General features: G+C 37.4%; 1 protein-coding gene across 1 annotated transcript; it reads right to left on the reverse strand.

Annotated features, from left to right (window-relative positions):
• Positions 1 to 622: 622 nt before the first annotated feature.
• LOC146486379 (uncharacterized) lies at positions 623 to 20,417 on the reverse strand. Its single transcript, XM_085096693.1, has 30 exons — positions 20,090 to 20,417; positions 18,396 to 18,509; positions 17,060 to 17,173; positions 16,406 to 16,528; positions 16,107 to 16,229; positions 15,591 to 15,713; positions 15,000 to 15,122; positions 14,447 to 14,569; positions 13,836 to 13,958; positions 13,207 to 13,329; positions 12,597 to 12,719; positions 11,599 to 11,721; positions 11,261 to 11,383; positions 10,990 to 11,112; positions 10,481 to 10,603; positions 8,641 to 8,763; positions 8,298 to 8,420; positions 7,933 to 8,055; positions 7,477 to 7,599; positions 6,913 to 7,035; positions 6,030 to 6,152; positions 5,692 to 5,814; positions 5,354 to 5,476; positions 4,956 to 5,078; positions 4,617 to 4,739; positions 3,657 to 3,782; positions 2,928 to 3,333; positions 2,393 to 2,572; positions 1,851 to 2,155; positions 623 to 1,220 (listed from the first exon to the last, which is right to left on the reverse strand). Exons 1-30 carry the CDS (start codon positions 20,415 to 20,417, stop codon positions 1,096 to 1,098), a joined length of 4,404 nt encoding a protein of 1,467 aa, XP_084952819.1. The 3' UTR covers positions 623 to 1,095.
• Between the last annotated feature and the right edge of the window lie 2,927 nt (positions 20,418 to 23,344).

Raw genomic sequence — 23,344 nt, forward strand, 5'->3', positions numbered from 1 at the left:
TGGTGCACGTGCTACTCCCTGAAAGCAATCTGGTGGGAAGGTAGCCGGATTTCGTGGATAGTAGGTGGATGGAGTGCGTCATAGGTACTAAAATGCATTTGTCCTCGGCAATAACTGAACTGGCTGAAATAGTATTTTATTTGTAAATGGAAACCCATAAATGTATACCTTCGCTATACTACGGTCTCACTCCTGGATACTGAGAAGCTATTGTATACTAGAGGGGAGGAGAGTTGTATTCTAGAGGGGTTGAGAGTCGAGTTGGAGAATTGAAGATTATCGCATATTTATAGATAAACCACAATACTTCTTTGCATCTTTACAATATACTGTATTGATGTTCCAGTATTCTACCGTTTCTCTGGATTATGGTTACCGGCGCTCTAGTTGGTTTGGTGGAATTAACTCTGATTAGTTATCATCAAGAAACAATCAAACAATCATTGAAACTATGATCTATATATCAAACAATCATTAAAACTATGATCATGTGCCTATCAAGAAGCATTACAACAGAAATCTTGTTAAAGGTTGCAGATGTAAAGTCTACATCGCGGTATACCTGTAAATCGTGTTTTAGAAGGTTTCAGAAGGGATATGACAAAATAAATTAACTCGTGAAACGTGGAGGATGATGATTTAGATGCTAAAAGCTTTCGAGGCAGGGTGACAGTAACAAGAAGTTCCACTTGAAGCTGTTAGACAGGAAAGCTGGTTTCTCCCGGGACGCACTCTCCCCGAAGGACTGCAAAGGTACGGGGAAATATTGTGTAAGTGCACCTTACCGGAAATTAAACCCAAACAGCGAGGATAATGAAACAGGATTAACAACAGCTCAACGCAGATATCTATATCTCCTTGTCAAGCAGAGTAGAAGACATCTGCACGCGGGAGTATTTGTTCCCAGTGTTTAGATATGAGCGGATATGAGCCTTCACGCCAGGCGAGGGAGGGAGACAGTAATACCGAGTTGGGTTTAACATATTGTCTCAGGGTGTAGCTTAACTATATTTCAAACGCAATCAATACACCTTCATTGACCTCAACAAATCAGTTTTATTGAGTTAAAATTGAATTGAGGTTTAACAAAAAATTTCACTTCTTTTGCAGTTGATAGTCGGCGTCACGTGATCTCTTCTTCAAGGCCATGAATGCGACACCGAATGTGGTCAGGCCTGTAATGAGGGCCATGGCTACAACAAGTGGGATGTTCAATCCATCTGGAGGAGAAATTACACATCATATAATATTTGTTAGGTTTTCCTAATTGTTTGCTTGTTTGATGGTCACATGCCTCTTGCAACGCAAAGCATGAAAAGAACTGCGCAGTGAACCGGTTTGACAGTCAATATACAACGCCACTTGTACATCAGTTCTTTTGGTTTGAAAGTGTTGTTATAAGACCCTTCGAATCTAATTTTTTGGGGGGTGTTTTGTTAACAAAAGATTTCAAAACTTCGGTAATCATGTAATAGAGACTTTTAAATATGCAACAAGCCACCAAAGCGAGTTGCTCAACAACATCTTCGAGACAAGTGAATAAAAATTATCCATAAATTTTTCTGAACAAATCCTTTCTCAATAGAACACGACGACCAAACATTACTTCAATTTAATGTAAAAACATTTTTACTTGATTCGCAAAACGTCTTTTTAGAATAGTAAAGAACACTTCTCTTGGAAATTCAAATTTCAAGATGATTATAAAATATTCTTATACCATATTCCAGTCGATGTAAATTTGAGTTTGAAGCATTCGGCAATTTTAGAAAGTATGTTAGGAAAGCAAGCCAAGCTAAATAAAAGAATTGCATCTTAATACTTAATTTATAGGTCATACAATTACCTACCCATTATGTCTATTTTACGGGGAACAGAGTTGTCATCTTCCTTCTGATAGTCCGCGTCAGTGTAATCCAGAGCGATTGGTCCTTGTGCCAGGGAATATTCTCTATAATCTTCGACATCGCGTCTAACTCGGGCGTTCTTTCTACATCCCTGAGCGCACCTGGATTGTGCATCGGATGCATTGCAAATGACAACTTGACAGTGAATGAAGACAAACGCCTGATCCACAAACTCAAAGGCTTCTAAACCAAATCGATAGTAGCCCTTGGGGGAGAGGTAGATTTCTACCGTATCATCAACGGCGCAGCTGGTGAAAAAAGAAATTGCAATCACTTACTTGGAGGCAGTTGTCTACAATTGAAGACTATTCTTTCAAGTTGAACTCTGTGTATTGATTTGAAGTAAAACTCTTTTTGTAGTACAGTATTTAACGCCTTCGCCGACTCTCATTTGGTTTAGAGAAAATGGTATGATTGCAGAGCGTATTAAGAAAAAATAAGATGCTTAGCACTTTTAAACGGCAATAACAGACATTTGATGTTACCCTTCATTCAGTATGATGTGTTTCTTGGGATCATTTTCATCAGGAGTTGGTGTGGCGAAGCATCTTCTGCCGATGATTGACAGCCGCTTGTCATTGCTATCAACCCTTCCTTGAACATACATGTTTTGACGGAGTTTCAGTGATAGAGGGAAATCATCAGGGCCATAAGCAGTTTCAAACCTGAAATTATAAGAAAAAATAGCCAATGAATTGAGTGAAACGTCACACCGCAGATTGGTTTCTGACCACTATACCATCTTTCTGTTTGGTGAGGTTACATCCACATTTAATTTTGTTGGCAATGAAGTAAGATGATATGCTTGGGAAAATATGTTTGAACTGATTCGCAATAATGGGCAACAAAAAGGTATTTTTTATAACAAAGAGCTTCTTGGTATAAACTATGACAAATACTACATCTGTTTAAAGACGGACGTCGTTGAAAAATAAATTCATTTTCAATTCTGTGTGTTGTTTACGGGTGTATTTTTAAAGCATTTCTTTGTTTTGGGTAAAAATTTAACGAACTTCGTACCTTTTGCTGTGGAACAATTCCAGGACGACAGAAAAGTTTCCTTTTCCTTTTTCAGAGAACACAAGTTTTCGATTTTCTGGTTTCATTCCAACCGCTGTTGCCACTCTGGAGTTGGAATAAAAGCAACTGAAAGGGATCTCGATCTCCCTGACGCGTGTTATGATGTCAGATTGTTTCAGTGGAATCTCCAGAACCTTGTTGCTGTATACAATGGCGGATTTGGTATGCCTCCGTTTGGTGTTGCATCCAGTCAGCTGTGTTTTGAGATTAAAGTGCGTGGAAGTTTCAGTTGCTCCGCATTTTGGGTCCAGGAGTCGAAGATGCTCACGGTCCATTCCTTTGAGGATGGTCTTGGGGATAGTGATGGACATGTCGTTTGGCAGGCATTTCACGATGACTCCTTTTGCTAAATAGTAAAGAGATTACAGGTATTTACTAAAATAAGCTTTTATGATTGGTGGAATAGTCGAATAGACTTCCCTCATAGCGTAGAATTAGCGTTTTCCTCTCCTCTTTTTCTTTTTATGTGTGCATTTGTGCTTCAGCTGTCTTGCTGACCTGTATTTTATTTCTATTTAATACTGATGTCAACTGGCTGCCTGGTTCCGCTAGTCCCTATGATTATTCCAGGCAGCCAGTACTCTAATTATTACTTTTAATATTTTCTTTGTTGTTGTAGTACAAATAAAGATTGATTAAAGATCGATTGAGTCGACTGGAACATCTTACCTTCACACGAATGCTTGTCGTCAGCTAATGATAATTCTGCGTCTGGACATGTGCATATGTAACTTCCAAGCGCGTTCGTACAGTCGTGGGAGCAACCGCCGTTGTTTACTGCGCATTCATCGATATCTGAAAAAGTAGTTTTTAGATTGTTATTATTCTTATGTTGCAGTACATTCAACCTAAAATTATCAACAGGTTTAAAGCAATTTTTTATTTCCACAATGTGTTCCATTAGATCAGCTTGTATGTGCAGCTGTATGAGTGTTTGTACACTATGCTCCATTTAGGCCTGGATTGGAATTGGGCAATCATTCATTGGTGTCTATGGGTAATCATAAAAGTTAAAAGTTAAAAGTGTGTTATTTAATAGTTCCGGTTTGATTAAATATTCTAGAGTACGAGTAAACTCGTGTTGAGAATTCATTATTGTGTTTATTTTCCTTTCACAGACACATCGGTAACTTCTGGACACATTTTCAGAAGTTTCATGTTTTTGGCATAATTTGTTATTTGCTATTGTACTTCCGGGTCTTCAATAAATATTCTACAAGTTTTTGTGATCTTCTTCGCGATCTTTTGCTGTATTACCCACCTTACAGGCACATTGGTAACTTCCAGGAAAATTTACACAAGTTCCTCCATGTTGACAAAGCCGCTTAGTATGGTAGTCATTTATATTTGAAATGAAAGCATGGTCCCTAATTACAGACGGTGACCAAACAGCAGAAAATACCGTTGAAAGCCCTCCATTTGAATGGATATGCAGAAATTACATCAGAAAGTAATAAACGTTCAAGAAGGTTCAACTAGTAGGGTGTCGTATAATCAGATAATTCAGAGCCAGGCCTGGATACAAATTAGAAGATTATAAAAGCACACTTTTGGGAGGGGGAGGTGTACACTTTGGATGTTTTAACTAACTTAAGAGACAAACTGCGGTTCTTTGTGTGTTCCACTTACCGGTGCATGTTTCTCCGTTTCCTGAATATCCAGCTTTACAACTACAGGTGTGGGATCCCTCATTATTGCTGCACACGGCATTGACATCACAGCGGTGAGAATTCGTAGAACACTCGTTTATATCTGTTATCAAAATGTGACGAAAGATTCGTTAAATCCATGGTTGAAGCGAGGTTGGAGTGGTTGCCAAAATAAATTATGTTGTAGTTCGAAGGGGGGACATTTTACCTTAAAAGCATTTTGGTTATGTCGCTATGAAGGTTGGCGAATAGAACTGTAAGATCGGGATTGTTCCTATTATTGTTAGTGTTGGTTAATAAACATTGCAAAACATTTTACCAGAGCACGTTTGTCCGTCTCCTGTATATCCAGCTTTGCAAGTACAAGTGTAATATCCCTTCGTGTTTTTGCAGGCGGCATTGACATCACAAATATCCGCAATGGAAGAACACTCGTCTATATCTACAAACAAAAATAACGCACAGTAGAAAAATGCGTTTTGCCTGTACATGAATTAAATGTTATCAGGAAGCAAGTAAACACCAAAGTTCAACTGATGGAGTATAATAGAATCGCAGGATTTAACATATTCAGGAGATGAATTAAAAGAACGAGGGCCACATTTTTGTAGTTTAGTCAAAGATTATAAAAGTACACTTTTGGGAGGGGGAGGTGTACACTTTGGATGTTTAACTAACTTAAGAGACAAACTGCGGTTCCTTGTGTGTTCTACTCACCTGTGCATGTTTCTCCGTTTCCTGAATATCCAGCTTTACAACTACAGGTGTGGGATCCCTCATTATTGCTGCACACGGCATTGACATCACAGCGGTGAGAATTCGTAGAACACTCGTTTATATCTGTTATCAAAATGTGACGAAAGACTCGTTAAATGATGGTTGAAGCGAGGTTGGAGTGGTTGCCAAAATAAATTATGCTTTAACTCGAAGGGGGGACATTTTACTTTAAAAGCATTTTGGTTATGTCGCTAGGAAGGTTGGCGAATAGAACTGTAAGATCGGCATTGTTCCTATTATTGCTAGAGTTGGTTAATAAACATTGCAAAACATTTTACCAGAGCACGTTTGTCCGTCTCCTGTATATCCAGCTTTGCAAGTACAAGTGTAAGATCCCTTCGTGTTTTTGCAGGCGGCATTGACATCACAAATATCAGCAATGGAAGAACACTCGTCTACATCTAGAAACAGAAATAACACATTGTAGAAAAATGCATTTTGCCAGCACATGCAATAAAAAATGTTATCAATGAAAGAAGAAAGCTACAAAGTTCAACTGATGGAGTGTCAAAAAACCGCGGGATTGAGAATTTTGAGGAGCACAGCTGTTTTAAGAGGAGGCCACATTTTGGTATTTTAGCTGAAGACATGAGTACTTTTTACGTGTTTTACTTACCAGTACACGTTTCTCCGTTCCCTGAATAGCCAGCTTTACAACTACAGGTGTGGGATCCTTGATTATTGGTGCACACTGCATTGACGTCACAACGGTGAGAATTGGTTGAACACTCGTTTATATCTGTAACCAAAATATGAATCAAGTTTATTAAATCTATTGACTTCAACAGGGCTCCGCACGTAACTAACAAGGGAAACTTCTGCGTTAGAAAAACACTGGAATCCTGACATGCGGCAGTTACAAATGAAGCAGACAATAATGCGAAACAATTATCCAGAAAATACTCTATTTTATTATGAGCTTTAGTTTAGCATTTTATTCCTACCAAATAATTTTTATTATTTTTATTGTAATTTTTCTTTTTCACACTTTTTGTTGTATATATTTTATGTTTGCGCTTTTTATTCATCACTAGTTAAAGATTACAGAGTGGCAATCGAAAGCTTGTTAATATGTTTTTAGACTTGTAATCAGAGAACGCTTAAAATCTTGTTATGTCTTATCCTGGTTACTCGTCCATTTTTAAATTTATTAAATTCATTGTTCGGTTGGTCTGGTCTGTAATCTAACATAATCAAGCCCGATTAAACAGAATTACGATTTCTTGGTGTAGAAATTGGAAGTTCGTCTAAAGGCAGTAATTTTATGAAATTTAGGTCTGATGCAGGGAGCTTACCAAACGAATTTATGTCGTAGCTATGAAATGGAATATTGTGGCCTAACAGTATTTGGGATTCGGTAGCTTAGTAGTTTTGTTTAGTTGAATAAACAAAAAATACTTTACCAGCACATGTTCCTTCATTATATCCAGGTTTGCAATTACAAGTTATCGGGGCTGTTGCTATTGTAGTCTGTTAATAAACATTGCAAAACATTTTACCAGAGCACGTTTCTCCATCTCCTGTATATCCACCTTTGCAGGTGCAAGTGTAAGATCCTTGGGTATTTTTGCAGACGGCGTTGACGTCACAATTGTTAGAGTTGGCAGAACATTCGTTTATATCTGAAAAAATAAACATAGTGAAAAGTCAGTCCAGGTATAAAAAGGTTGTTCTGATAGAATAATAGATAATATCTTATGTTGTCTAAATTAATATACTTGTGAAGCAAGTAAATGAAATTTGTTGGTAAAGTGACTTTCGTTTCTTACGAAATATTACAAAAATCAGGTAATAAGTACATCATCAATTAATGCAATCCCATAGACTGTTCGCACTTATTACTTAGAGCAGATAGCTTAGACCTAACCAATTTTGAAACTTAAAGTTTTTTTCATCTATAGTCACCCGAAAATACCATCATTAAATGTCCTTGAAGAAATACATACATAAGTCCTAGGTTCGGAATTTTAAGCTCTTCATATAGTAATTTTTTTTTGGTACTTGTTCGTTTATAAAGGAGTGGGCCCTTTTCATTCAGTAAATAAAATTACATAAAATTTTACCAATGCAGTTTCTTCCATTCCCTGTATATCCAGCTTTGCAAGTACAAGTGTAGGAACCTTGGGTATTTTTGCAGATGGCATTTATATTACATCGGTGAGAGTTGGCAGAACATTCGTTTATGTCTGCAAACAAAAAAGATGATAGTTTATTTAACAGATCATCATTCGTCGTTGCTACAGTAGATAAGCTGTTCCTGCAGCTATAAAATAGAAGGGAGGTCGATGGAAAACCACATTTAAGAAAGTCTGATATGGATTATCTTTTGGTACGTTTAAGTACAGTATTTATAAGGAACGGTAGCACATCAGAAGCAGACGTAAAATTTGCGTAAACAATGCCCCAGGCTCGAACGAGAGAAATTGTAGATAGTCCATATCAGTAAAGATGTCCTGTCATGTTAATCAAATTGAATCCTGAAACATATAATTGTATACATAATTTCACATAAACTTTACCAGAGCAGGTTTTTCCGTCTCCTGTATATCCTGCTTTGCAAGTACAAGTGTAAGATCCCTTCGTGTTTTTGCAGGCGGCATTGACATCACAAACATCAGCAATGGAAGAACATTCGTCTATATCTAGAAATAGAAATAACGCAGTACCGATAAATGCACCTTACCTGGACACGCCTATAATGTTACAAGATAGGAAGCAAGTTAGAAAAGCTCGACTGGTAGCGGTCGTATAATTGGTGTAATTTTTAGGGGTTAGGCCTGCACAAAAATTACAAGTTAAAAAGCACATATTTTGGGACGAGTGGAACGTATGTGGTAGTTTATCTAAGCGGCATAAAAAGGTGTTTATCTTGTACTGCACTTACCAGTGCATGTTTCTCCGTTTCCTGAATATCCAGTTTTGCAACTGCAGGTGTGTGATCCTTGATTATTGGTGCATACGGCATTGACGTCACAACGGTGTGAGTTAGTAGAACACTCGTTTTCATCTGCAAATAAAATACAACGTAAGTTCATTAAATTTATGTTCATTTGTCTGGTCTGTTTTTGCTCTAACAATCTAGCAGGCTTAAGACAGAATTACGATCTTTCGGTGTAGGGTTAGAAATCAGTTTATCTGTGAAATTCGAAACATGCAAAATTATGTTGAATCTGGTGTATGGTATGGTTGAGAAATTGATGTAGTGTAGAAATGGATGTAAACTTTACCAGAGCAGGTTTTTCCGTCGCCTGTATATCCTGCTTTGCAAGTACAAGTGTAAGATCCCTTGGTGTTTTTGCAGCCGGCATTGATATTACAAATATCAGCGTTGGTAGAACACTCGTCTATATCTAGAAACAGAAATTGCGAAGGGCTGATAAATAACATCTTGATTACACTGTTTTTACTTATTTTGCCTTTTTGTTGATATGTCCAGAAATGCACGCTGATGAGATGCATGAACTGTATAATAGACATCAGAAAGTGTCCCCTACCCTAAATTCCTACTAAAACACAAATAATTCTGTCAAACATGAAGTCATATGAAAATGACAAAAAGGTCTGTCTTTTATAAAGTACCTAAAATCAGGGTTAGGTGCATTTCTGGACATAAGTGGGTTTTTGTAGAAAAGGGAGTGGATTTTTTTTTTTTTGTTGACAATTTTTATTTGCATACATGACATGAGATTTACAATACTGAGCACTATTAACAACTATTAATGTCTTTTAGTGAAAACTTTTTCTTATTTTTACTAACAAAACATTACTTTACATCAAATACAATTTTACAAATATTACACTGATTCCGTACAAAATGATCAAGCTACAAAGCAACTGCTAAAGATTTTTACTAAATTAAAGGAAAAAATATATATTTATATAAAGCAATTTTTAAGGAAGAAGAACTGCCCATCAAAGTCTAAAATTTGACAAACACTTATTAGCGACAGCAATCTGTTTTAGAGTCTGAATTCTATCGGAAAGTCGTAAAAGGAAGCTCTGGAAGCTCAGTACACCCCCGCCTTTGCTTGTACAGAGGATGTAGTATTTTGCTATGAGTATTGAGTAGTTTAAAGTCTGCCAATATGAAGATTTTTCGAAAAAGCCGTAAAGTATATTACTTTGATTTAAAGAAAGCTTGTCATGGGTCTTTTGTAGCCACCAGTCTTGAAATGTATTCCAGAAGGAGTGCACTTCGGTGCAGAGGACGAACAAGTGGTGTAAGGTTTGTCTCTCATTTTTGCACAGAGAACAGATGTCACTTTCGGCTATTCCATCGCGGTGTAAGCTAAATTGGGCGGGTAGTATGTTGTGTATAATTTTATATTGAAACATCACTAGTTTGACCTCTTTTGTAATTTTAAACGGTAACTGGTATACTTTGTCAAGTGTTTTTTCGGTACAGCCCTGTCTCAAAATTTTATTCTGGGAGTTTGGTGGTTCAAATGTATCTGTTAAGATTGACGAGTAGATAGAGCCAGTGGACAAGTTTGTCACGGAGTTTTCTTCAGCGTTGGTATGATTCTGCGGAGTTATTGTTTTTTTTCCACAAAGATGGAATGGCATCTAACAAACCATAAAATGTTGTAAAGGGCACCTGTAGGTTATACAAAGTCTTAAACTCAGAGTAGCTGCAGAGATTTCCGTGTCTGTTAAATAAATCACATACATAGACGATGTTGTGCATGGGAAAACCATCTTTTATAGAAAACCGGTTTCTTATCAATTAAAATATTGCGATTGTTCCAAACAATTTCATTCTTAAAGTCTGCTCATTTTTCTTCGACTTTTTGAAGTCATGCCAATACAACAGAATTGAACGGTAGAAAAGGGAAAGGTTTTCCAGCGAGAGCATCTTAGGATCGTAATTGCATCTGGTTAAGAAAAAGAGGTTACCGTGTTGTTGGACCATAACATCAGGAATAATTTTCCAAGAGGAGGGTACCTCGTTTTGGATTCTTTTCATCCATGTAATTTTCAAAGCTTTCTCCGTGATTGCGAAGTCGCACATTTTTAACCCGCCTGGATCTTAATGTTTAATAAAATAGCAAAAGCACAATATTTTACCAGAGCAGTTTCTTCCGTTCCCTGTATATCCAGCTTGGCAGGTACAAGTGTAAGATCCCTGGGTATTTTCGCAGACGGCATTAACATCGCAGCGGTCAGAGTTAGAAGAGCATTCGTTGACATCTGCAAAAAAGTTAAAGCATTTTCATTGAGCATGTGCCTTGTCTCCCTCTTATTTATTCATTTTATTTTTGCGTTCTTTTTACTTACAGTGAAACTTTTATTTGGTTCGTTTGTTTTGTTCTGTTCTATTTTATTCACTCCTGTTAATATAGCGTTAGGTTATGATTGTGGTCGCTTTGATGGCCAATAAAGAATAAGCCTCACTCCACTGCTTTTTTTCACGAGTCCTGGTAAACTCGAAAGCACGGATTATTCGCTAATTGAAAAGTTGCCCTCGTAGTCCAGCTGATAATCTCGAATGTCCAACAAAACCTTCCCCCCGAATTTCAGCCATCTAAAAAGTCATTCATTGAACTGACTTAGTTGTACAAACATGAAACATTTACCAGAGCAACTTTCTCCATCTCCATTGTATCCAGCTCTGCAAGTACAAGTGTAAGATCCCTCGGTATTTTTGCAGACAGCATTAGCATCACAAATCTTATCGATGGTAGAGCATTCGTTTATATCTATAAACGAAAGAGGACGTGATATCAGTAAACAAATCAATCAAAGTTGGTAATTTAAAGAAATACTGTCAGCCACTTGTGTACCTAAATAAGCACAAAATCCTGGCGTGAAGAACCACCGGTAATGTAGACTGTTCAGTCCACTTACCGGTGCATGTTTCCCCGTCTCCTGAATATCCAGCTTTGCAAGTACACGTGTGGGATCCCTGATTATTGATGCACACCGCATTGACGTCGCAGCGGTGAGAATTGGTGGAACACTCGTCTATATCTGTAACCAAAACATGACGCAAGTTCATTAAATCTATGGATCATTTCTTTACGTTTGTTTCTGATTATGTAAAATTCAAAGAGCAGGTATTGAATACGAGGTTGAGTGCGGGTACCAAATGAATATATAACGTAACTGGAAGAGGAAATAGTTCGCTTTATTATTTTGAAATCAGTTGTTCCTTCATTATAGGTGATAAACGCAACATATCTTACCAGAGCACGTTTTCCCATCTCCGTTATATCCAGCTTTGCAGGTACAAGTGAAAGATCCCTCGATATTTTTACACACAGCATGGATATCACAAATAGTAGCATTGGTGGAACACTCGTCGATATCTAAAAACGCAAATGATGAAGTATTTACACTGAGGCTAATGAGCAATGTTATTAATTTCTAAGCGTGTACGGGTTGTCCATGCTTTTTCACTCCCTAACTCTGTACTAATCCAGTTAAACCCATTTATCTTGAGTCCGTCTCAGTTGATTTCTGCTATTCAAGCAGGAAATTGTTTTCACAGAAGCGCATTTTGCAGTTGTGTGTCGAGTAGTCTGGCCGTCAGCTTAGGTACCACTGGACTTCTCTCTGAAATTCAGGGACCATTTTTATAAAACATTAAGACTTACAATTTGGAACCTTTTCATTGCATGCGCATGTAGAAAAAGAGTTCAATAAACATTGTTAGACTCTATATCACCACTAGTGAAGTCGTTTTAAACTCTTTATGGAGTTTATTTTTGTATTTTTGTCTGCGCATGTCAAACCAACAGCCCAACTGTAAACTACATACAGATGAGTTTTTTTTATGGATCTCAGCATTGCTACTAGAAATGTAGAATTCCTGATTACTGCTGCACACGGCATTGACGTCACATCGTTGATAGTTGGTACACTACTCTTGTATATCTGTTACGAATGAACGGATTTTTTCTCCAAACTGTGTTTTGTTTTTTGATTCTTTTTTTTGTTGTTGTTGTTGTTGTTGTTTGTTTATGTTTTTTTTTTTTTCGCGGCCTTTTCTGATTTAAGATCATGTAACACGATTAAACGAATTACTGTCTGAACCGTCGTTTTGCAAGTCAGAAAACAATTGATTCAAAAGCTTAAAATATTGAGTCTGAGGTAGGGTGTGTAAGACGGAATATTTTGGCCTAACATTATCTGAAATTCGGTTATGTCGCTTAGTGTGTATGAATAAAACAAAACATTTTACCAGAGCATGTTTGTCCATCTCCTCTATATCCTGCTCTGCAAGTACAGGTGTAAGCTCCCTGGGTGTTTTTACAGACTGCATTGACATCACAAGTATGGGCACGAGTAGAACACTCGTCGACATCTAGAAACACAAATGACGTAAGGTCCAAAAATACATCTTTATTACGTATTTTAACTTAATTTGCTTTGTCGATGCTTGTTATAATGAAACAAATGCCCCCGTGAGTCACTTCTATAATTAAACCGACTATAAATATGCGAATGTAGCATTATTGGTAAACCAGAATCGAGAGGCATCAGTGTGCACAAACTATTTATGAGTTAACGTTTGGTGAAGTTAAAATATTAAATGAAAAGAGGATTGCGAAGTATTCGTGTCTTAAAGCAACAAAAAACTGGTGTTACTTACATCTTACTCTATCTCTGTAGAATTTTGCTTGTCGAAGCCAAGAGAGTATTATTAGACATTGATTAGTTAACACCTAGATTCTAGGCTCGTATGTAAATAAGCTTCTTTAAAGTAAATGCAGTTTCTAGGCTCGTATGTAAATAAGCTTCTTTAAAGTAAATGCAGGGAGTGGGTCTGTACGTTTAGTAAAACATTTTACCTGTGCAAGTTCTTCCATTCCCTGTATATCCAGCTTGGCAAGTACAAGTGTAAGATCCCTGGGTATTTTCACAGACAGCATTCACATTACAACGGTCAGATTTGGCAGAACATTCGTTTATATCTAAAACAAAGTAAAGTGTTAGTTCACACATATTGCCCTCAAAATATTTTTCCTCTTTTGTATTTCTTAACATATTTGTGAGGTAAGTCAAATTTGATACCGGTAAAGAAGAAACGTTTTAATTTTAAATGTGTCTAAGAGCATACAAAGTGAGCTTTCTTTAGTACTGACACAAACGCTCGAAAACAAATATAAGCCAATGCACAGTTAGAGTATTGATTACAGCTTTCATCTTAGACCTAGCCAATTTTGTAATGGAAAATTTGTCTTTACTTCGTTGTAAGAACCTGTGAAACTCACAGCCGACAAAAAAGCGACAAAACAATACAGGAAAGGAAATCGATAGCGGAACCTACAACACAAACACAAAGCTGTCAGGTTAAGTCAAGAAATTTGAAGAAATATCAGCCTAAGATTTAAATTTCAGGATTTTTATCCCTTTAGTCGGCCATTTTTCTTTGTTGTTCATTAGCGGCCTGGGCCTTTACATTTGGTAATCACCTTACCAGTGCAGTTTCTTCCATTTCCTTTAAATCCAGCTTTGCAAGTACAGGTGTAAGATCCCTGGGTATTTCTGCAGATTGCGTTAATATTACAACGGTCAGAGTTGGCAGAACATTCGTTTATATCTGCGGACAAAAAAAGTGTTAGTTAAGTTAACAGATCATTAGTTGTTGCTTCAGTGCATCAGCTGTTTCTGTGCCTATACAGTAGAAGGGAGATGAATGAAAAACACATTTCAGATTATCTTTTGGTACGTCTAAATACAGCGTCTACAAGATGCTTGATCGGTTGTAGAATTAAAAGTTGCGAAAAGACCGCCTTATGCTCGAATAGTGTTGCTAAATAAAAATCTGCTCTAAGTAAACTCAGAGCTGATCATTTTCTGAGCTCGTAATGTCTTCATCGAAGAGAAATATAGAAGGGAGTAAAATTCATGAAATAATAATGTGAAATGAGGATTTATAATTATCCGCACCGAGGCAGTAAATGCGCTAATTGTTTTGGACCCGATAGTCATTGAGCATGTGCCGAAAGTCCCTTTTTAAGCGTGCGTCCTTTCTCCATAGAACGTGATGGAAAACGGAGCTGTATAGTAGACTTTCAGTTTACTTACCAGCGCATGTTTCACCGTTTCCTGAATATCCAGCTTTGCAAGTACAGGTGTGGGATCCCTGTTTATTGGTGCATACGGCATTGACGTCACAACGGTGAGCATTGGTGGAACACTCGTTTATATCTGTAACCACCACATGACACAAGTTTATTAAATTCATTGTCCATTTGTTCTGATCTGTTTGTAGTCTGACATAATGAAGCCAGATTAAATAAGAATTACGATTTATCGGTGCAGAAGTTAGTTCTTCGTTTAAAGACAGTACATTGGTGACATTGGTGAAATTAAAGGTTTGATGCAGGAAGGTTGCCAAACGAATTTATGTCGTAGCTAACAGGGAATATTTTTTTTGCGAAATCTCGGTTGAGAAGTTTGAATCCTCTGAGAGACTGTATATTCATAATATTCAAAGTACAAGAAATGAGTTTGAGGTAGAGTGTCGGTACTAAATGCATTGATATCGTAAGTGTATGAAAGAGCAAATAGTTTGGCTTAATTATTTTAAATTCGGTTATTTATTTCAGTATATTTCTGTAAACACAAAATATTTTACCAGAGCACTTTTGTCCATCTCCTGTATAGCCAGCTTTGCAAGTACAAGTGTATGATCCCTCGATATTTTTACACACGGCATTGCTATCACAAATATCAGCAATGGTAGAACACTCGTCGATATCTAAAAACGCAAGTGACGATAAATACGTCTTGATTAATTTGTTTTAACTTAATTTAATTCGATGATCTTTGTTAACCCAGTGTCTGGCTGTCCAGGCTTTACCTCTCCCCAACTTTGTCCGAATTTATTTTGAAGCCGTCTAAAGTAGTTTTCTACACTTCGAACAGGGTTTTTCTCCATCATCGGTCTTCTCCTTAACCTGGCCTTCAGTTTGCTGACCAGTGCAGGCCTCTCCGTCTCCTGAATATCCAGGGACGAACATCAAACTAACATCCCAACTTGTAAAGTACAAGTGTATGGAACCCTGCTTTGCAACTATTATTGCTGCACGTGCCATTGACGTCACAGCGTTGAGGATTTGTGGACCACCCGCGTTCGCGAAACAAAACCCGGAAAAAGGCGTCTGCTCTCCCAGGCTAGGGAATGGGCCTTTATTTTCAGTAAAACAGCAATACCAAAACAGTTCACCTGTGCATTTTCTACCATTCCCGGAATATCCAGCTTGGCAAGTACAAGTGTAAGATCCCTGGGTATTTTCACAGACGGCCTTCACATCACAACGGTCAGAGTTGGCAGAACACTCGTTTACATCTGAAAAAAACGCAACGCAAGTTTAGTAAACAGATTATCACTTGTCCTTGCTAATGTGTATAAGTCGTTTGTATAATTACAATCGACGCAGCTATTAAATTTTAAACCTATATAGTAAGTCAGTCAGCAAGCAAAGACGAGTATTGGTTATCTTTTAGTACAGCTTTGAAATATAGCGTAAGAACTCCACAGTAGCTCAACAGTGCTTGATTTTGAAAGCAAAATTCGTAGATACTAGCGCTAAAGCAGATGAAAGGTGTCCTTTAACAAGTGCTCCATACTAGAATTAAATAGAGTTTAATGTAATCATTATCTGCCTCAGCTGAGTCATACAATAAATTCTTGACGGAATTGGAATTCAGAAGTGTAATTGAATAAGTATATAACATTTACCAGAGCAAGTTTTCCCATCTCCTGAATAACCAGCTCTGCAAGTACAAGTGTAAGATCCCTTGGTATTTTTGCAGACGGCATTGACATCACAAATGTCAGCGCTGGTTAAGCATTCGTTTATATCTATAAAGAAAGGTTGAGTGATTTCAGTGAACACAAATGTTCTCGTTGCTAGTTAAAGGAACATCTACGACCCATCGTAATAAGGGGAGACCATGGTTTATTCATCGTTTATTCGTCGTTCGTATAAAAGTGTATATCTGGGAGGGAGGGGGTGGAATAATAGAAAATCATTTTACCTGAGCAATTTCTGCCATCTCCTGAAAATCCAGCTCTGCACTTGCAAGTGTAAGATCCCTCGTTGTTTTCGCACGCGGCATTAGCATCACAGCTGTGAGTATTGCTTGAACACTCGTTTATATCTATAGAACAAATTTCTTTGTCAGTACGAGAATACATTTTCTGTCAACAGCAAGGGTAATTGTTTTCTCCCGGGGTCTACTTCAATTTCAACTATCAGTACGTAAGTAAGCTTGTAAAGGTTTGTATTTGATTATAATCGAGTGGGTCTCGATTAATGTTACTTTCCTGGAGCAAATAAATATTGATCAATATACATAAATCACAACAGGCTAAAAGTTGGCTTGGCGAGAAATAAAACAGTAATTGTCTGTCCAAAATACTCTTCGAGCCACAATAACATCGTGTTTTTGCTTAAAATTATTGTGAATTTGCTATTTTTTCGACCTTTATAGTATTATGGTAAAACAAACTTTAATTTTTTCACAGTCTTGATCAAACTGGCCAAAGAAAGGTAGCTGTGGTGAGCCATGCCTTTGATACTGTCAACATCCATTGAGCCATTTCTTCTCCTCTACCTTGACTTCCAATCGCTCAGTTTGGTCTGCCTTTTAGGTCGGATTTACCCTTAGATGAATTTAAGGCTTGCTTACCTTCCTCGCAGTCCCTTCCTGTAAATCCTTTGGCACATCGACAGAAGTAGGTGCGACCTGCACGTGCTGTACATGTTCCTCCATTTTTGCAAGGGTTCTTGAAGCAAAGATTTGCTACGAATGCAAGCAGATTACTTAGACTATCTGAATTATCACTGACCCCATTTTAAACCTACTGGAACAGTAGTCACTGTTCCCTTATCTACATCAAGAACTCGTTTTTGTGCTCCATTTATTAATTTCTGACAGACTCCAATTTCGAGTGTCTTAACAACTCACAAGTGAACCCAAAATATGATAATGACAAATTGGTGTTTAAAGCGGTGTTCGATACATCACATTCATATTTTCGGTATTGGACTGGATCTCGCTTTCCATGGAGGCCCTTGCAGTGGAATATGTTGGAAATATTTGCATGTAAATGATTCCCCTGCTTGAGCCTCATCCAGGCTAGTTCCAGTTCAATACCGAGAATACGAGTACGGTCTACTAATTGCTGTAAAAGTAAAACAAAGGTAATTCCTCTGACCAATCACCAGACGCAAGCAGCTCAATGAACCAATCAGCATTCGAAGGAAATATACGAAGGTGGTGTCAAGTGTGGGAAAATGCCTGCGAACGAGTCATTATTATTAATTTTTTTTTTGTTTCTCATTGGTTAGGAAACTGGCGCGAATCTTGGAGTTAACTAATCACAGAGAGTCATAAAGCAAACCAAAGTAAACGCGAATTACTTTCGACGCTCAATTGAAAACCAACTTTAAGACCATTAACTGACTGTGCACTTGTCCCATGATACTGAACGATGGCTTACTAGACAGCTGATAATAACCGTCTTCCTTTCAGTAGTAGTTAGAGATAAAAATAATTTCATCAGCTTGTCTCTAAAATCATCAGTTTCATTCGAAGGAAATACATAAAAATGGCGTCAAGTGCTGGAAAATACGTTCGAGCGAGTCATGATTGTTTTTTAAGGTTTGCTTCTCATTGGTTGAGAGACTGGTATGAAGTTTGCAGGAAGGCCTTAGGTTCGACTCCTTATAGGTGCAGTCAGATTCCCTTTTTCCGCGTTTGTCTGTGTCACTCACTGAACAATACATCATTATCGTTGACAAAAAAAGTGTGGGTTGACCAGAAACTTTCCTGGCATTTCTCTAAATTGTTTTTTCTCAGCAATTCTATACATTTGTGGTTTTGACGAGTGTGTGGACCAAAAAGGCCAACACGCGACCTTTTGTAAGAAAGCTGTCGAACACTTTTCAATTTCCTTTTCGTAGCTTTGAAATCCAGTGTTCTTAAGTGAAGTAGTTTAACAATTGAAAACAAAATCCTGTACCTTTTTGGCAGTTTTGTCCGTAATATCCTCCTGCGCAATCGCAATGGTAGAATTCACCTGCAATCACTCTACAAGTTCCTCCATTTTGACATGGTTCTTCTAAGCAAGGATCCACTGCGAGGAAAAGGAAAACACGCATGAATAGTACACCTTTTGCCCTTCATTATCAGGAAATACATTTTCATTAGTGTTAAAAATTAAATCATGAAAGCGAATATGTAATCATTGTATGAAAACAGACAAACGTTTTAATTTTCAGTGTCGTCAATGAGGCGTTTTACATAGCCGAAGAACGTTCATTAATGCGAATATCAGTTCAATTTAATGGAAATAACAAACTTTTAAGAAAATGAATAGACATTAGACGCTTCTTAATGTTCTTTAACGAGGAAAAAAATTCATTACAAGAGAGATACAGTCAGCGTTACAATCAAGCAAGTCTTAGCTCTATCCTTCAATCAACTCCCTATTCAAACATCGTGGTACATGCAAGTCTGCATAAACCTAAACCCCGCTGGACATTTTCTGGCAATTACCGTGTTCACGTTTCTACTCTTCTCGCGGGGATCTTCAAACGCCCTAACTATCTTTTCACGATGCTCAATTGGGATACGGTTTCGACGAACTCTGTGCTCCATTACTGCGAAACCAGTGTGCACATGTACAGCATCGTTTTTAAATTTAAGCATCGATATAAATCCATTGGGAAATTAGTCAGAAACCACGTAACTAAAAATCTTTTCTAGTTGAAATTTTATTCGCGCAATGGAACGTTAACCCTAGGTTTATGAATCTTCATTCGCACTAAAGAATGTTGTTTTCGATAAAACGCTATTCTGATTGGCCGTAATGAATCTTCTTTTCGATGCAAAACTCCTTAATGACTCTGCCACAAATTGAAATTTTTCATTTCCTAGTTAAACTGATTATACATTAATGTTATTGACCAATGTTTGCGCGCTAATGAAAATTTATTTCCTGATAATGAAGGGCAAAAGGTGTAAAGACCATAGCGCAGCTGAGTACAAGACATTGCGTACTTTACACTGAACTATCTGAGGACACGCCCAAAAAGGATGTATTTTTGTTCAACATTTTTTTAGCGGAAATATAACAATAAGATTTTACTTAGATAATCACTTTGTTCCAAGCGGGGAAAGAGATTCCTTAGGAAAAAGGTTGAATCAGGTTGGTTTCAGCGGGAAACTCAATTGCAAATTTGACGGTCGATTCTCAAACTCATTAATAATTCATCACGCCAAAACAAAGCAAAGCACTACCGTGAAGGAGGTTTAGAAATGTGATCTTAATTATCATAAAATTTTGTGAACTTTTGCTTCGAATTTCTCCAAGAATTATCAATAGTTTGAGAACCTATATCAAACACTCGAAAGAATGTTTCCTCCTATCTCCAAACACCTCGAAGTTGGTTAAAAAAAAAAAGCTCGGATGCGCCTCGTTTTTCCAACCTACCTCTCGGTGTTTGGAAATCGGAGGAAACATTCTTCCTCGTGTTTGATAAATTACATAAACAATGAACTTTTCCAAAGGCATTTTGTTTTCATATACAAACCTAATTTTTAGCAATGATGATTGCTTTTGCGGTTTAAGTACAAGCAAGCAGCACAGTTGTGTTACGAGTAAATTATGTGCTCCTGATGTTGAAATTAAATCATATCACGACAGTAGCTTACCTCCAGAAGAGTCCTCGATGAATTTGGTCAACACGTTTTCGCTTTCATCAGGAATGTCATCAAGTTCTTTCAATTCGCGTTCGTAGTCTTCAAATTCCCTTGTGAGCGGGGCACTCGGTAATTCTACATCGCGTTCATAACTGTTTTCAAGCTGGTCAGTGAACTTGCGGGGATCGATTTCTTCCAGTTTGTTACTGAGATAGTCATTGGTTGACTCCGACTCCGGTAAGAAACCCTTTCCAGTTGCAGTCAGGCTACAAGAAAGCACTAAAGCAAGTATAACAACGCGATTCATGGCAAACAAACTTCCAATTCCACCTTCTGCCATTAAACTGAAACCATGGAATGTGCTTCTACGAAGATGTGTCTCTCTTATATACCCCAGCAGTTTTCTCAAGTTGTCATTGATTAGAAAGTGTGGTTTTCACAGTATTACGTGGGTCGTAACGAAACTTTTTCTATGAGCTTTGAACTGAACGAAGGATTGAATAAGAAGGATGATGCAATTTCTGGTCACCTTCTGAATGGTTTTTTATTCTTTTTAATCCTAATCAAGCTTTGTATTCTTTCGTTTACGTCTACCTTCTCCGTCATGTTTTTATTGGTTGGAAAAGTGTTTAGCGTCCTTTTCAGACAATGTTATTTTGGTTATCAACACTGTTTTTTTTTTTGTTTTTTTTTTTTGCTAAAACTTTCAATTGACTTAAATCAAAAAATGGTCACGCAAACTGTCTTCACTTTATTAATGTTTTGAGAACCTTTTGAATCTTATTTTAAAAATGTTATATTCTTTGCCTGAAGTCGGCCTTTTCCGTCGTGTTTTCATTGCTTGTAGACGTGTTTGTGTAGTCATCTTAAGAATATCACTTTGATTGTCAAAACACTTGTTGGATAAACTTTGAATAGATGAAATACCTGAACGGAAATTACAAAAAGAGTGACATAAAGTGGCCCTGAAGTTGTAAATAGTTGTAGAAACCTTTTGTTCCTTATGAGTATTTCTTTGAAAATGTAACGTGTCTGAAACTACATATCGTCTCGTTTTAAAATGTTTACACGAAATGTGATATTAACAACAATGGCTGGATATTCTATGAGTATTACATAGACCAACGTAGTATACAAGAAGAAAACTCACGTAACAGTGGATAAAAGAAAGAGGTATTGTTGTCAGATTTGATTTCTTATTTAATTTGTCAGGAAGCTCCCACAAAATGCACAAAGGTTCATAAAATTTCGCTTCGTTGTCAAATTTAAGACAAGCGTAAATTTCATATTTCGTTAAACTTCGTAACTATTTCTCTTATGCTTTAAAAAAAAACACAAATGGTTCAGGAAATTCGTGTGTTGTTTTTCCGAAAGGTTTCTTTGTACAAAAACCTTAATCATTATTTCGCATTGTTCATTTCTTCTGCTGGTATCATTCCAGATTCTTTAAAATTAAAACAAAACCTAGTTAAAGGTGAGGCAACGATAATATAATCTGGCCTTGAGGTTTCGATTACAAACTTATTTGTCTCATTTATCCTTTGAATCCCAGGGAAGCCCAGATTTTAACATGAAAAAATTTAATTGTCACGTTTAAGTGTTGATTATTATTCATTTTCTCTCTTTCGCCAGTATATGGCGTGTCTCAAACATGAAGCCAGAAAACGAAAGGCCACGCCAGCGTAGCGTCAGCTCAGTGATTGAGAATTCGACCGGGATGTCGAAGGTCATAGGTTAGAATCCAGTTGGAGACTTAGATTCTTCTGCTTTGCAGTTCCAAAATTAATCGCTTGTGACTATTTCACTTCTTTATATTTATTTCTTTTTAAATTTTTTATTTTTTTTTGTTTACTTCTTTGTTTTTATTTCGACAATAGTGTCTGAAATCTCAAGTGTTGTAGTGTCTAATGAGACTCAATTTTTGAAAATCGGTGCATATCCATGGAATTCACAAGCTTAACTCATTAGGCTTTTCATCTACAATAAAACACCCCCTGAGGACCATGAAACCTTGCAACGAAAAATCAATGAACCTAATTTGATTTATGTGAGAAGCACCTCAAATGTTCCCGATCCCGTTCTTACCACTTTTGTACACTTTAGTGAAACGACTTAAAGGAAAGGATTCTTCTGGCAAATTTCTCCACGCTGCTGTGTTTTGAACATGGCCAAGACCAAACCGCTAACAAAAACTCTACGATCCAAGAAAACTGTTTCTGGACTTCACAACTGTTTATGTTTAATCTGCTCTGGACAGCTCTTTTAAGAGCTAAAATCCACAGTGATTCGATGTCAACAACCAGGCTTAGTTCAGTGCTAGAGTGCTTCAGACTGAACATAAACTACTTTTGCCGGAAGGTCTGTAGGCAGGATTTTGCGTTGGGGCGGGGGGTGAAACAGCACAAGGCACGAGCTTCTTGGGGGTCCGGGCTATGCTCTGCCGGGAAATTTATTAAACTCAAGTTGTTGAAATCCGCATTTCTTTGCATTCTGAGAGTCATTAGATAGAAACATCCAGCTGTCCAGGTGTTAGAGGTGAACGTAATAACGTCTCTATCTCGCCTTTACTTTGAATTCAAAATTCAGAAGCAATTTAGATTTTTTTTCGATTTTTAAATCGACTTTTTCAACCATCACTCCCCAATTAGGAGGACATTTGCGGCTCATGGAGGTGGGCGGGGGGGGGGGGGGAGGTGCGAATGCACCCATCGCACCCCTGCCCTGCTGGTACACAAATTTGGCTGTTTACCTTTTCATTTTGACAAGCAACGAAGTCTAGTAAGAATAAGCTATTAGAACTCTGTCAAAGGTGAAGGATAGAAATAAGGCTAAGTACAATAATAAAAAGAGAATCAAAATAAGCACAAGAAGAGGATGGAGACGGGTAGGTTACTTGATCGTTGTCGAATTTGAAGTGTGAAGATTGCAGACCGAGAGTTTGATTTAAAGGCTACACCCTCTTTTAAAGAATATTCACTAGAGCGTAAAAAGAGACCAGATAATTTTATATTTTGTTGACATACTCGTGACCGTTGCAAAACTGAAGCCGTAATTTCTCAAACCTCGTAATTTTTAGACAATGGCAGTCTACTGTTGTAAAATGAAGAACGTAACAGACATTTTTCCACTTAGCCACCTCATTGTCTACATTACAAAATTATATAGAAAATGAAAGTGTGACTAAGAAACATAAAAATGTTAAGTCATTACAAACAAATAAATTAATGGTGACAGTTTTTCTGTTTTTAAACAGCGCATGCGCCATTC

The sequence above is a fragment of the Pavona decussata genome, unplaced genomic scaffold, assembly GCF_977016875.1.
Source record: "Pavona decussata unplaced genomic scaffold, jaPavDecu1.1 SCAFFOLD_21, whole genome shotgun sequence".
NCBI lineage: Eukaryota > Metazoa > Cnidaria > Anthozoa > Scleractinia > Agariciidae > Pavona > Pavona decussata.